At 44.4% G+C, this 14,610-nt stretch overlaps 1 protein-coding gene across 1 annotated transcript in view; it reads right to left on the bottom strand.

The window, feature by feature from the left end:
- Positions 1–14,610, bottom strand: part of CKAP2L (cytoskeleton associated protein 2 like) — a 95,723-nt gene continuing 81,113 nt past the window's right edge. The window contains exon 9 of the mRNA XM_030201706.1: positions 1–1,406. Coding sequence (XP_030057566.1) covers positions 1,184–1,406 — 223 coding nt within the window. The 3' untranslated portion in view covers positions 1–1,183. The remainder of the gene's footprint in view (positions 1,407–14,610) is intronic.

The raw sequence follows: 14,610 nt of genomic DNA, 5'->3' as shown, positions 1-14,610 counted from the left end.
GCAAGTATAATTAGAGGAATAATACAAATGTAGCAAACACATTGGCAGTAACTGGCTCTGAGGGCTGTAGGAGAAATTTTATTTATTTTTTGTGGGACCAGAGACAAGGCAAGAATACATCAAAGGCTATATACACTGAAATTTGATTCCTTCTCTTCAATATCTTAAAATCTCTTCCACCATTCACACACACACCATAGAGAACAGCATCTTAGGGCCCATCTAGCCAGTCAGGTTTTCAGGATATCCACAATGAAGCTGTACAAGTTATATTTGCACGCACTACCTCTACAGTATGCGCATCTGCCTCATGCATCTTCATTGTAGGCATCCTAAAAACCTGACTGGCTAGATAGGTCTTGAGGACAGGGTTGAAAGGAATTGGGTAAATATGTAATTTAATTCAATATAAGCATTCATATTTTGTGTTACCTTAAATTCTAGGCAGATTCCAAAAGTGAAACAAATACATCCGAAAACATATTACAAAAAGTATAACAAAACATTCTGAGAGCAAGGAAGGATTAAAATTAAAAATGTTAGAGTACTGTGGGCAAGGGAATTGAATCATTAGACTACATAGCTAAATGTTGACAGAGTGGTACCAAGTATTTTAGTTTGTAAAAAGTCAGCCTATGACCCCACTTCTGTGTGTATAGATTTTTTTACTCTCTCCCCCCCCCATGGTGTGTGGAAATTTCCGTGAGCAGAGAGGAAAAAGGTTTCAGAACACATACATTACATAGTCCATATACATCAGTTTAATTATAAACAAGATACTGTACATATACATATATAACTGACATTTAAAACATTATAATTCTGAAGTAGAATACATTTACATTAAAATGTGTTTTTGAAGGATAGACATGTTCATTCTCTTTATTGTAGAAAGATTTATAAGCCATTTCATGGGTCCTTGGGTAATAATTGAAAGCACTGTTTACAGATCATTTTCTTGTTAAAGTTATACTTTTTAACCTCTTTTCAAGGCATGCAGCTGCTTCACTGTACAATTGACAAATGGGCATTAAGTGGAAGATAGACTGCTTTCTCTAATAGTGTAAGTATTGCCACCTGTCTGAATATTGTTAAGCAAAATGCAATGTTGTACATCTGTCATGAATCTGAGAAGCCTAGCTATGTGGTCACAGAAGCAAGTTATTATTTTCTTAAATATTAGCTACAGTCCAAGGATCTGAGTGTCTATCTCCTTTGGCAGGGCCTCATTCTGACGGTATACAAATGCACTTGTTTCTTCTATGTCCAGAAGCTCATTCAGGGAGGCCACAACGGTGTCATGTTCCTGCAGGATATCTGGATAGTGTGAAATTGAATGCTCAATTCGTACAGAACGTCGCACCGGAGTCAATAGCTTCATGTGGAGAGCAGGTGTTCCCTTCAACCTGCATGCATTGGAAGAAAGCAAGGTTGTAAAGGTCATCCTATGTGCCAATCTATGAGATATTCTACAGTTTCAAGAGTAATGCAGAACCCAACTAGAAAGGGATCCAATCTTCTTATACTTCATTTTCTGCCACATTCCCAGTCCTTCTACCAGTGTCCTGCCCAATATGGTAACTTTCCTGCCTTCCTGCTGGGTTGCAATGGTACCACTGTGCTTGCTACAAGCTAATGATCATGTTTTAATAGCATCTCTTCTCCAAAAGCAGCAGCAAACCCTAAGGGTGAACTATTTAGAAAAATAAACCCAAACCCATCTTCTGCAGAACCCACACACTTTCTAGCTATTCTTCACTATACAGCATAAAAACAATAGACTGATCAGTGCCCAGAGAAAAATTACTATATTGAACCCAAGTGGAAAAAGTCCAATGCACTTTCTGCACAATTTATTTGTAGTGCTTTTGTAGAGAATTTTCCCATCACAAGACCTGAATTTCCCTCTTCAGGCTCCAACCTCCCACTTCCATCTCACACACCAACTGCAGTTCTCTCTCCCTCTAACTCCCAGCAAGACCTACGCGCCACACCTTATTCTGTCTGCCCCCTCAAAGTCTTCTCCTTCCTATGGCACACCCTCAAGCTTGACCTCCTACCACACCAGTGGCACACTGTTCTGCCTGCACCCCAGCAGCACAATCTCAGCTTTCTCTGCTCCCCCCCCCCCAATCTCCATGGCATGCTCTCAGCTTCCACTGCTTCCCTCCCCACAAACCATAGGGGTATGCTTGCACCTTGCTCTACTCCTTTCATAACTTTCAATAGTAAATCAAGCATTCAAAAATCAGAGTAGACAAAACTTATTTCCAGTCCATACAGGTGTTATAGGCCTGATGAAAAAGCCAAGTTTTAACTGCTCCCCTCTCACCCAATGGCACATACTCACCTGGCTCTGCCCTCCCCCCTCCCACACAGCTAGCATCAGCTGCTCTCTCCTCCACAGAGATTGCGCAGGAGGAAGAGAACCGCTGCACATCGGGTCACTTCCTCCTCGTCTGGTGGCTTAGGCCGACTGCTCATGTGAACCATAAGTCTGTAGGGAGGCCTGTGTGGTTCACATAATCAGTTGGTTCTCCCAGGACTGTGGTGATATTTCAGCCACAGAAGTGGTGATGTCAGCAGGTGATGGCACCAAACTGGAGAGAGATTGAAAGCTGACAGTCCTCAAGAGAGACTTAAAACTGCATGCGTGGGAATTCCCACCTAAGGCAGGTAGTATAAATAGTAGACCCAGCACGTTCCAGACTCAGTTTTTCTTGTCCGCAGAACAGTTAGGACTACGTAAGTTTTCTATTTGTTTACACCTTCACTCATTATGTCCTTTAAAAAGAATGACTTTGCGGCAGTAGTTATTACAATGTCTCCAAAGAAGCCAGGTTTCAAGCATTGCTCAAAATGCACACATAAAATGTAACTCTGGATATTCATGACTCCTGTATCCGTTGTACGGGACCTTCCAGCCAGTAGACTCTTGCACTTCTTGCCGTCAAGTATCTCCCAGAGTGAGAAAAATAAGGGAGATAAACTTGAGAGTATTTAAATAACAGCCCAAAAGTCTAAACATGCAAGGCCTCTGAAAAGCATGAGAAAAACATTCTAGGCACTCAGCTGAGAGTTCACACACTCACAAAGGATAAACTGTCTTCTAAATCTGTGTCCGAGACCCAAAGTGCTGACAAGCATTCACAGGACAAATCCTCAACACTGGCAGCAACTCCTCCTAGGCGCTGACATCACCATACTGATGAACTGCTCAGAACTCCGCCTACCATATCATCAGCGCCAAATAGGGAGAGAGCTGAATCATCATCATCCAATCTGTGCAGTATTCCCATTCAGTCCCTCCCTCTGCTGCTCTGACTATACAAAAGGATATCCCTTCTCCTAAATGGTGCAGAGGAGAGTCTACACCAGTGATGGCGAACCTTTCAGAGACCGAGTGCCCAAACAGCAACCCAAAATCTAATTATTTATCGCAAAGTGCCAACAGGTGCCGGTACTCATTATGGGCGGGGTCACCACATACGACTCCATTCCTATGATAGCCACACCCCTTACACCAGCCATGGTGCATATAGGCAGACATCATTGAAAATATTATATTAGTATAGGAGAAAAAAATGATTTTTTTTTCCATTGTAAATCATTTCTGTAAGCTGTTACAGCTCCAGTATACCCAGTGCAAAATAAGACAGCAGATGTAAATTCTCAAATTGGACATATTCCAAACACTAAAATGAAAATAAAATGATTTTTTTTCTACCTTTGTTGTCTGATTCTGCTGCTATCTCTTCTCTTAACTCCATTTCCAGGGCTTCCTTTCCATATATTTCTTTACTTTCCTCCTTTCTTCTTCATTTCATGCCCTCCATCCATGTCCAGCCACCCTCCTCTCCCCCCTGCCCTCCCCTCCAGCCACCCTCCTCTCCCAGCACCAGGCAGGCCTCCCTCCCAGCACCAGGCAGCCCGGCCTCCCTCCCTCCCTCCGAGCACCAGGGCCCCCCCTCCTTCGAAATTTAAAAGGCATACCTGGTCGGGGTTGAGGTGGCGTCCTCAGCGGCAGCAAAAAGTGTGTTGTTTGCTCGGCGCGCCTTCGGCCTTCCCATCTGTCTCTCAAGCTCTGGTCCCACCCTTGTGGAAACAGGAAGTGAGGGTGGGACCAGAGCTTGAGAGACAGAAGGGAAGACCGAAGGCGCGCCGAGCAAACACCACACTTTTCGCTGCCGCTGCAGACACCACCTTAACCCCGACCAGGTATGCCTTTTAAATTTCGAAGGAGGGCGGGCCCTGGTGCTCAGAGGGCGGTCGGGCTGGTGCTTGGTGGGATGGAGGGAGGTCGGCCTGGTGCTCGGAGGGAGGGAGGATGGGCGGACCAGGCTCTGCGTGCCCTCTCTGGCACGCGTGCCATAGGTTCGCCATCACTGGTCTACACTGATAGAAATATGACAGCAGATAAGGGCCAAAAGGCCCATCCAGTCTGCTCATCTTCAGTAACCACTAACTCTTCCTTTCCTAAGGGACCCCACATGTCTGTCCCACGCTTTCTTAAATTCTGACACAATCCTCATCTCCACGACCTCCATCGGGAAGCCATTCTACACATCCACCACCCTTTCTGTGAAAGAGTATTTTCATAGATTCCTCCTAACCCTATCTCCTCTTAACTTCATTGTATACCCCCTCTTTCCAGAGTTTTCCTTCATTTGAAAAAGGCTCACCTACTGTACATTAATGCCACCATCCCGCCTCTCTTCTAGCGTATACACGTTGAGGTTCATGAGCCTGTCCCTATGTGTTTTATGAGCGAGACAGCTTACCAATTTTGTAGCCGACCTCTGGACCGACTCCATCCTGTTTATATCCTTCTGAAGGTGCGATCTCCAGAATTGCACACAGTACTCCATATGGGACCTCACCAGAGACTTATATAAAGGGCATTATCATCTCTTTTTTCCTGCTGGTCATTCCTCTCCTTATGCAGCCAAGAATCCTTCTTACTTTGATCATCACTTTTTCTACCTGTTTGGAGGCCTTAAGGCCACCAGACACAATCACCCCCAAGTCCCGCTCTTCTTTCATACACAGAAGCACTTCACCCCCTATATTGTACCACTTCCCTGGAATCTTGTAACCCAAGTGCATGACCCTGCATTGCTAGATCCTTCCTCATGCCATTCACACCCTCTGGGGTGTCCACCCTATTACAGAGTTTGGTATCATCCGCAGAGAGACAAACTTTACCAAACAGCCCTTCCGCAAAATCACTCACAACGATGTTAAAAAGAGCCGGCCTGAGGACCAAACCCTGATAACATCCCTTTTCTCAGAGCAAGCTCCATTTACCACTACCCTCTGTCTCTTTCCATTTAACCAATTTTTAACCCAGTCAGTCACAAGTCCTATATCGAGGGCATTCAGTTTATTTATCAGTCACCTGTGCGAAACTGTATCAAAAGCTTTGCTAAAATTGAGGGTGTATCCTTGCCGGACTATTTGAAGAACCCACTGATCGGAGGTTATGAGAGGCCACCTTTGGTGAAAAACTTTCAACCTTCCTCCGACCGGTAGATCGCCCGGCACTGACACTTGGATGGCGGCTATGCTCTGCTGGAGCCAGTCAAAAGCTCGTCCCTTGCTTTTGCTGGGGAGCCGAGGGGCCTTGCTGAGGCGCACGCTGCTGACGAGAGCGAGCGCGCTGGGGCTTAGCCTGGGCTGCAGGCTGTCGAGAAGGAGGATTGTACCTACGCTTGCCAGAAGAGTAGGGAACAGTCTTCCTTCCCCCATAAAAACGTCTACCTGTGGAGGTAGAAGCTGAAGGCTGCCGGCGGGAGAACTTGTCGAAAGCGGTATCCCGCTGGTGGAGCTGCTCTACCACCTGTTTGACCTTCTCTCCAAAAATATTATCCGCACGGCAAGGCGAGTCCGCAATCCGCTGCTGGATCCTATTCTCCAGGTCGGAGGCACGCAGCCATGAGAGTCTGCGCATCACCACACCTTGAGCAGCGGCCCTGGACGCAACATCAAAGGTGTCATACACCCCTCTAGCCAGGAATTTTCTGCACGCCTTCAGCTGCCTGACCACCTCCTGAAATGGCTTGGCTTGCTCAGGAGGGAGCTTGTCCACCAAGCCCGCCAACTGCCGCACATTGTTCCGCATGTGTATGCTCGTGTAGAGCTGGTAAGACTGAATTTTGGCCACGAGCATAGAGGAATGGTAGGCCTTCCTCCCAAAGGAGTCTAAGGTTTTAGAGTCCTTGCCCGGGGGCGCCGAAGCATGCTCCCTAGAACTCTTAGCCTTCTTTAGGGCCAAATCCACAACTCCAGAGTCGTGAGGCAACTGAGTGCGCATCAGCTCTGGGTCCCCATGGATCCGGTACTGGGACTCGATCTTCTTGGGAATGTGGGGATTAGTTAAAGGCTTGGTCCAGTTCGCCAGCAATGTCTTTTTAGGACATGATGCATGGGTACTGTGGACGCTTCCTTAGGTGGAGAAGGATAGTCCAGGAGCTCAAACATTTCAGCCCTGGGCTCGTCCTCCACAACCACCGGGAAGGGGATGGCCGTAGACATCTCCCGGACAAAGGCCGCAAAAGACAGACTCTCGGGAGGAGAAAGCTGCCTTTCAGGGGAGGGAGTGGGATCCGAAGGAAGGCCATCAGACTCCTCGTCAGAGAAATATCTGATGTCCTCCTCCTCCTCCCACGAGACCTCACCATCGGTATCAGACACAAGTTCACGAACCTGTGTCTGAAGCTGTGCCCGACTCGATTCCGTGGAACCACGGCCACGGTGGGAGCGTCGAGATGTAGACTCCCTCGCCCGCACCGGCGAAGCTCCCTCCACCGACGTCGTCGGGGAGCCTTCCTGGGAGGCGACCGCAGTCGGTACCGCAAGCGGCACCGATGTCGGAGACCTCACCCCGGGCAAGGGGCCAGCCGGCGCCTCGCTCAACGGTACTGGTGGCGCAAGCACCCCCGGTACCGGAGGGGAAGGGCGCAACAGCTCTCCCAGGATCTCTGGGAGAACGGCCCGGAGACTCTCGTGCAGGGCAGCTGTGGAGAAAGACATGGAAGTCGATGCAGGCGTCGATGTCGGAGTCTGTTCCGGGCGTGGAGGCTGTTCCGGGCTGTCCAAGGTGGAGCGCATCGACACCTCCTGAACAGAGGGTGAGTGGTCCTCCCGGTGCCGATGCCTACTGGGTGCCGACTCCCTCGGCGACCCAGAGCTCTCGGTACCGACGCGGGAAGGAGACCGGTGTCGATGCTTCTTTGACTTTTTCAAACGAAGCATGTCACCGGAGCTTCCCGGTACCGACGAGGAGGACGTAGAATCCAACCGTCGCTTCCTCGGGGCCGAAGGTCGGTCTCGGGGGGGGGCTGTACCGCAGGAGCCCTCAGGGTAGGGGGAGACCCACCCGAAGGCTCACCGCCACCAGCAGGGGAATGGACAGCCCTCACCTGCACTCCAGACGAAGCACCACCGTCCGACGACATCAGCAGAAGCAGAGGTCCCGGTACCACCAACGCCGACTTCCGATGTCTCGGCCCCGACGATGCAGAGGTTCGATGCCTCGATACCGTCGCGGCCGAGGGCGGAGGTGTTGACGCTGTCGACGTCGACGCACTCGATACTCCCGGTGCCGATGCAGAGCCCGAGAACAAAACGTTCCACTGGGCCAATCTCGCTACCTGAGTCCTTTTCTGTAAAAGGGCGCAAAGACTGCAGGCCTGCGGGCGGTGCCCAGCCCCCAGACACTGAAGACACGACGCGTGCCTATCAGTGAGCGAGATTACCCGGGCGCACTGGGTGCACTTCATGAAGCCGCTGGGAGACTTCGATGACATGGGTGGAAAAATCACGCCGGCGAAATCAAAACTCGTAATTGTGGTAAGGCACCAAAAAGATGGGGAGAAAAAAAAAACTCGACCCGAGGCCTCAAAGGGGCCTACCCCGAAAACGAAAGAAAACTTAACGGGGCCAAAAACTAGAAGTAAGGGAAAGGGAAAAAGACCAAAAGGCCCTTCTCCGGAATCCCTTTTTTTTTTTTTTTAGCGAAAAGTCAAAAAGTCGCGTGAGGGTCAACTTAAGGGGCGCGAACGGCGCAAAACAGGACCATACCGAGCGCGGACAAAAGAAGAGTGACGAACACGAGCCGGTTCGGGCGGGAAGACGGCCACGCATGCGCGGTGCGCATGGGCACGCGAGGACTAGCAAAGGACTTTGCTAGTGAAGTTTCCGATTGGAGGGGCTGCCGTGGACGTCACCCATCAGTGAGAACAAGTAGCCTGCTTGTCCTCGGAGAATAGATTATAGCCAGGTGTAACTGTATCCCGGTCATGGCTCTCTGTGAACCACGACTTTGTGACGCCAATAAATCCAAGTCGGTTTCTATCACTGCAGCCTCTAGATCTAGAAATTTGTTTCCCCATACTATGGGCATTGGTATACAAGGCTCTCCAGATGTTACTTCCCCCCCCCCCCCTTTTCTATAAGGGTATTTGATGTCTTACCTTCCTGAGGCACAGGGGCAGCTGTCAACCCCTCAGCCAAATAATACTGATGGTGAAGAATCTGAACATTCTGCCGATATATCTCATCACCATCTTTATCTACTTCTTCATTACTAGAAGAAGCTTTTTCGGATACTGACTTCTTTTTCTGCAGCTTCTAACAACCCCACCATGACCATCCTTCATTGCATTCTACCAGATCACCCAGAATACCATCGGACCCATCTCCTCCAGAGCCGATTAAAACATCTCTTCCAGAGAATACGTCTTACTCCAAATTTTTACAAAAACAATTGCCAAGGAACTTCAATTGGTGAGACAGTCAAAACCTGATCCATGAGCAACGCGTATGGATGTCTTACAGTATCTTAATACACCTAGAGAAATTGTAACATTACCCTTACATTAGGTATTACTTGAATTACAAGAGGATATATAGAATACTCCGTATACTTCTAGAAAGAGTATCAAAGTACTGTGTCTTAATGCCAGAATTACAGCACATTATTTCTGCATAACCAGATATATGTTCAAGACACTGGAAAAATTAAAACTGATGGTGGAATCTATGTCAAAGGATTCAGTGAAACTGTTTCATAACCTTTTACAGGATCTTGAAGACTGCTCAAAATGCATTAGAGCAGCACATGATTCTTATGAAACTGCGATGAGAGGTGCATTGGTAGTTATTTCAGCAAGATGCATTGCTTGGCTAAAATCTTCCATGCTACAAGAAGATGTTCATGATAAAGTGGCTGATGCACCCTGCACAGGTCAAAACTTATTTGGTGATAAAGTCAATGATTGACTTTATCAAAGACAACTGCAATACATTAACCACTCTAGCAGAAGATGATATTGAACAAAGTAGTATGTCTAACAGAAAACAAAATACTTATTACAACAAGAAATCATGGTACAGTTACAGGAGATATTAACCCTATAATAGGTTGTACTCTTATAATAAAACAAAACCAAAAAATAACACACACCAATCTAGGCAATCAAATCAATTTAGGCAAGCAAGGGAGAGGAAGTCGCAAAAGAATGCACAACAGCAACAGCCTAACAAACTGATTCCATCTTTTTGACCATCATCCCAACCATCAATGGGGCTTTTATTCCAAGTATTTCCTTAATACCCAAGGAATTGGGTGAGTTGAGACCAATTCTAGATCTTTGCAGTCTCAACCTCTATGTCAAAGAAAAATTTTGAATAAAATTCCTTACCCATTATATTCTCTCTCATTCTGAAAAACAGTTGGCTTGCTTTGATAGATTTGCAGGACATATATTTCCACATCCCAATTCATACAAACTACAGAAAATATTTGAGATTCCTCCTCAATGGAGCAAAATCAATACAAGGTTCTACTGTTCGGCCTATCCTCAGCACCCAGAGTATTCACCACGGTGGTTGCAGCAGTGGCCGCATATCTCAGAAGACGGAGTACTCATCTTCCCATATTTGAATGACTGACTTTTAGCAGCTCCATCCCACCAAGAATTATCTGTGTCCTTTCAATAGACGATTGATATTCTTTCCAGTCTGGGTTTTCTGGTCAACTACCCAAAAATCAAATCAACACAATCGCTAGTTTATAGGACCAATTATTTGGACAACAAAAACAGTACTGTGTTATCTCTTACAGGATTGAAAAGCTATCATTCAGTCCATGATATCCACTCTTCTACAAAATCATCGAGCTACAGCAAGACAGTTGATGACCATCTTAGGACACATGGCTGCAGCCATTCAAGTGGTCCCCATGGCCAAACCTCATACGAGAACCCTTCAATGGAATCTCAAATCCAATTGGAATCAACAACCTCTTTCACACATTATCCATCTGTCTCAAGAGATAAAACGATCTCTTCTTTGGTGGCATCAGGAAGAAAATGTAATGAGGACGACACATTTTTCATCTATCCTGTCCATCAGACTGGTTGGGGAGTACATCTTCCTCAGTTCCAAACTCAAGGGCTATGGTCCTTCCAAGGTATGTCCTATCACATAAATCTTTTAGAACTTCAAGCAATCAATATGTGCTGCAAACTTTTCCAAATCTTCTTCAGCATCAGGTAGTCCTTGCTCAAACGGACAATCATGTGGCAATATTTTACATAAACGAACAGGGAGCCACAGGATCCAAGAGACTCAAGAAGTTTTAAAGAGCTTGATTACACTCAGCCTTTTCAGCAAATGGGGAACTCCCAATAATAGATCTCTTTGCTTCACCAATCAAAAAAAAAATGCGATCAATTCTGCTCCAAACTTCCAGCACAAAACAGATCAGCATCGGACAAATGTTTAATAATCTGGAAGCATCAATAATTTACGCATTTGCTCCCTTTGACCTCATCCACAGAACTATCCAAAATATCTTGCAAGACAAACCCAAGATCCTCATAGTGCCAGATTGGCCACATCCCTTGGTATCCTCTCCTACAGTGAATGTCAACTGAACCTCAAATCAGCCTTTAAGATCCAGATCTCATCACCCAGAAGCAAGGAACTCTTCTTCATCCAAATTTGAGCTCACTAGCTCTCACAGAATGGCAGCTGCAGCCAGAGTAGAACAGTTTAATTTTTCTCCACCTGTTCTGGATGTTTTATTAGCAGCCACAAAACCTTATTTCAAATAGACCTATTTTTCACAACAGTGCACTTCTAAGCATTACGATCCTTATCCTTACCATTGTCAATTTTCACATTCTTGACTATCTTTTATATCGTTCAAATTCAGGATTAATCTACCTCACCTGTATTCCACAATTTCTCAAATGATCAACACATTACTAGAAATCTAAATTGTTAAAAGATTTATGAAAGAAGCTACAAATCTAAAACCTCCTGTTAAACCACCAACCCCAGCTTAGGATTTGAATCTAGTACTCAAATGTCTCACGTTACCTCCATTTCAGCCTTTACATCAGACTTCCTTAAAATTCCTCACCTGGAAGACAATTTCCCTCACAATTGCTTCCACTCATCGTATTAGTGAAATACAGGCCTGTTTTTTTTTTTTTTTATCCGGCATATATCCAAATTCTGGATAATAAAGTACTCCTCAGAACTCACCCTAAGTTTTTACCTAAGGTGGTGTCTGATTTTCATCTCAATCAACCTTTATTTATTTGCACATTTATACCCCACTTTTTTCCACAGGGATGCAGACTCAAAGTGGCTTACAAGGGTGTACAAATAGAATTACATGAAATTACATGACATGAAATGGGAGGGAAGGAAGAGTGAGAAGGCACAGGGAAAGGATAAGAGAGACTATATGAAGATAGCAGTCAGAGATAGGCAGGTCTGTGTAGGACTTTAGCATTTCCAATATATTATCCACTTCCATATCATTAATCTGAAAAGGAGTCATTACATTCTTTAGACTGCAAACAAATTTTGCAAACCTATTTACTGCACACAGAGTCTGACAGACCATCCCAACTGTTTCTCTATAAATCTGAAGTGCAAGAATTATCCAGTCTCTATAAGAACTTTATCATCCTGGATTGCAGACTTATCTCTTTCTGCTATGAGCAGACAAATACATCTGAATGTCCAATAAGAGCTCAATAGGATATGACCCAATTAACATATGACAATTCATCAAACTACAATATCCTAGGATTCTAACGATATTATTGAAATTTTTTGAATATTTTTTAAAAAGGAGAAAAAGCCTCAATTATGAGGGATTACTCCATCGTTGGTGCACCAACATAAGGGAGGTCCCTCATATCATCATGGGCAAAAAACTCCTTACTTAATCTAAAGCTACTGCTTAAAGCGTCTTCCAGAAAAGTATATATTTGTAAACATACGGCTGCTGCTCAGTTACAAATCCTGTGCACTTATCTTTTAAGTCTTTTGGACACCTTCCACGGCCCGAATTTGGCCCAAGTTTCAAATCCTTCCTCAGGGTCCGTGGTGTCTGACTCTAAAGATCTAAACAAAAACGTATAACAAACGAATCTCTCAGAACATGACTTCATCAAATAAACTTTCTGACTTAGTGGTTCTTACCAGATACTATGTGGTCTATTCTCTCTGACTTCTCAAAATTAAAAAATGGCCGCGCTTTATCTAAGCTGGTGTAAGACGCCTCCAGCTTAGACCCTCCCTCTATAATGTCGATCAACAGGAGTCATCATAAATTTAAAGGTACAACGCCAGTTCAGAAAAACTTGTTCCATTCTATTCTAGTGTTCATTCCATATGGATATAGTGTATGTAGCTTAAAAATCCAGCGTTGTTCTTGTCTCAGTAGAAGGAGTTTTCTATCTCCTCCTCCTATATGCCATTTAGGTTGTTGAAAGACAAAACATTTAAGACTCTCAAATAAATGTCCTTTATTGCAGTGAGCTGCCAACGGTGCTGTAGTTTTCTTAATGTTGATGTCACTTTTGTGTTCAATTAATCTTGTAGAAAGTTTACATGACGTCTGACCTATGTATAATTCATTGCAAGTGCAAATAATACAATAGACTACCCAATCTGATCGGCAAGTCGTATTATGTTGTAAAATATATTTTTTCTTTGATTGAGGGTCTGTGAATTCTTTTATATTAAGCATCATATCACACATATTGCATTCTCCACAACTGGTATGTCCCTTTTCATTTTGTTCTCGTGTAGTTAAAATTTGTCTTAAAGCCGACGGGGCTAGGATCTCCTTTAGATTTCGACCTCTACTGTAGGCAAGCCTTAACCGACTATGTTCAAAACCTGGTAATGTTTGTATAACATGCCAGTTCGATCTTATAGCATTAGCAATTTCATTTGCTCTCATAGAATAACGTAATACACACGTCAGTGTATCTTGATCATCTTCTGCTTGAATTTGTCTTGGTGTAAAGAGAAATTCTCGATTATTGTATTTAGCTCTTCTATAAGCTTGTTGTATTACTTTTTTAGGAAAACCTCTCTCTTTCAGTCTGCCACTAAGTTCTTTAGCTTTCCGTTTGTATTCAGGCAAATCAGAGCATATGCGTCTATAGCGCAGAAATTGAGAGAAGGGTAAGCTATCTTTTAACTTTCTTGGATGACTAGTATCATACTTTAATAATGTGTTTCTGTCTGTTTCTTTTCGGAAGACAGTAGTCTGAAATCCAGTATCTACCTTAGTCACAGATACATCTAAAAAGGAGATAATCTGTTTTTCACATTGCATGGTAAATTTCAATGATGAGTGACATTGGTTCAAATATTTCTCAAAATCTTCCAGTTCTGTCCTTGTTCCAGTCCATAGACAAAAAATATCGTCTATAAATCTTAACCATAGCTTGACTTTTATAAACCAAGGTGTACCATACACATGTTTTTCCTCAAAACAGCTACAAACAGGTTGGCAACGGAGGGTGCGATAGTAACTCCCATTGCCACCCCTGTTATTTGCTTAAAAAGTCTCCCTTCAAACTGGAAGAAATGATTTTTTTAATGCTAACGTTGCTAATTCCAATATAAATGCTGTAGGTACTTTACGCTCTGTTCTCCAATTCAATACTTCCTCTAATACATTTAACGCTTCCTCTTGTGGAATAACTGTATATAGACTGGTAATTTTGAGAAGTCAGAGAGAATAGACCACATAGTATCTGGTAAGAACCACTAAGTCAGAAAATTTATTTGATGAAGTCATGTTCTGAGAGATTCGATTGTTATACGTTTTTGTTTAGATCTTTAGAGTCAGACACCACGGACCCTGAGGAAGGATTCGAAACTTGGGCCAAAGTCGGGCCGTGGAAGGTGTCCAAAAGACTTAAAAGATAAGTGCACAGGATTTGTAACTGAGCAGCAGCCGTATGTTTACAAATATATACTTTTCTGGAAGACGCTTTAAGCAGTAGCTTTAGATTAAGTAAGGAGTTTTTTGCCCATGATGATATGAGGGACCTCCCTTATGTTGGTGCACCAACGACGGAGTAATCCCTCATAATTGAGGCTTTTTCTCCTTTTTAAAAAATATAGCTTGGGAGTCACTATTTGTTTGGCTGAAATATTACCACTGTCCTGGTAGAATTAAGTTTCATACCTGTAAAAGTTTCTCTGTGGACAGTGGGATATTCAGCCACACAATTCCACCTTCCCTTCCCCGAGTTGAAACATGCTTGATATGAACAGAGTCTG

Source organism: Microcaecilia unicolor, chromosome 4 (assembly GCF_901765095.1).
Source record: "Microcaecilia unicolor chromosome 4, aMicUni1.1, whole genome shotgun sequence".
Classification (NCBI taxonomy): Eukaryota; Metazoa; Chordata; class Amphibia; order Gymnophiona; family Siphonopidae; genus Microcaecilia; species Microcaecilia unicolor.
Note: the sequence above shows the minus strand (reverse complement) of the source record. Positions and strands in the feature narration are given on the sequence as shown.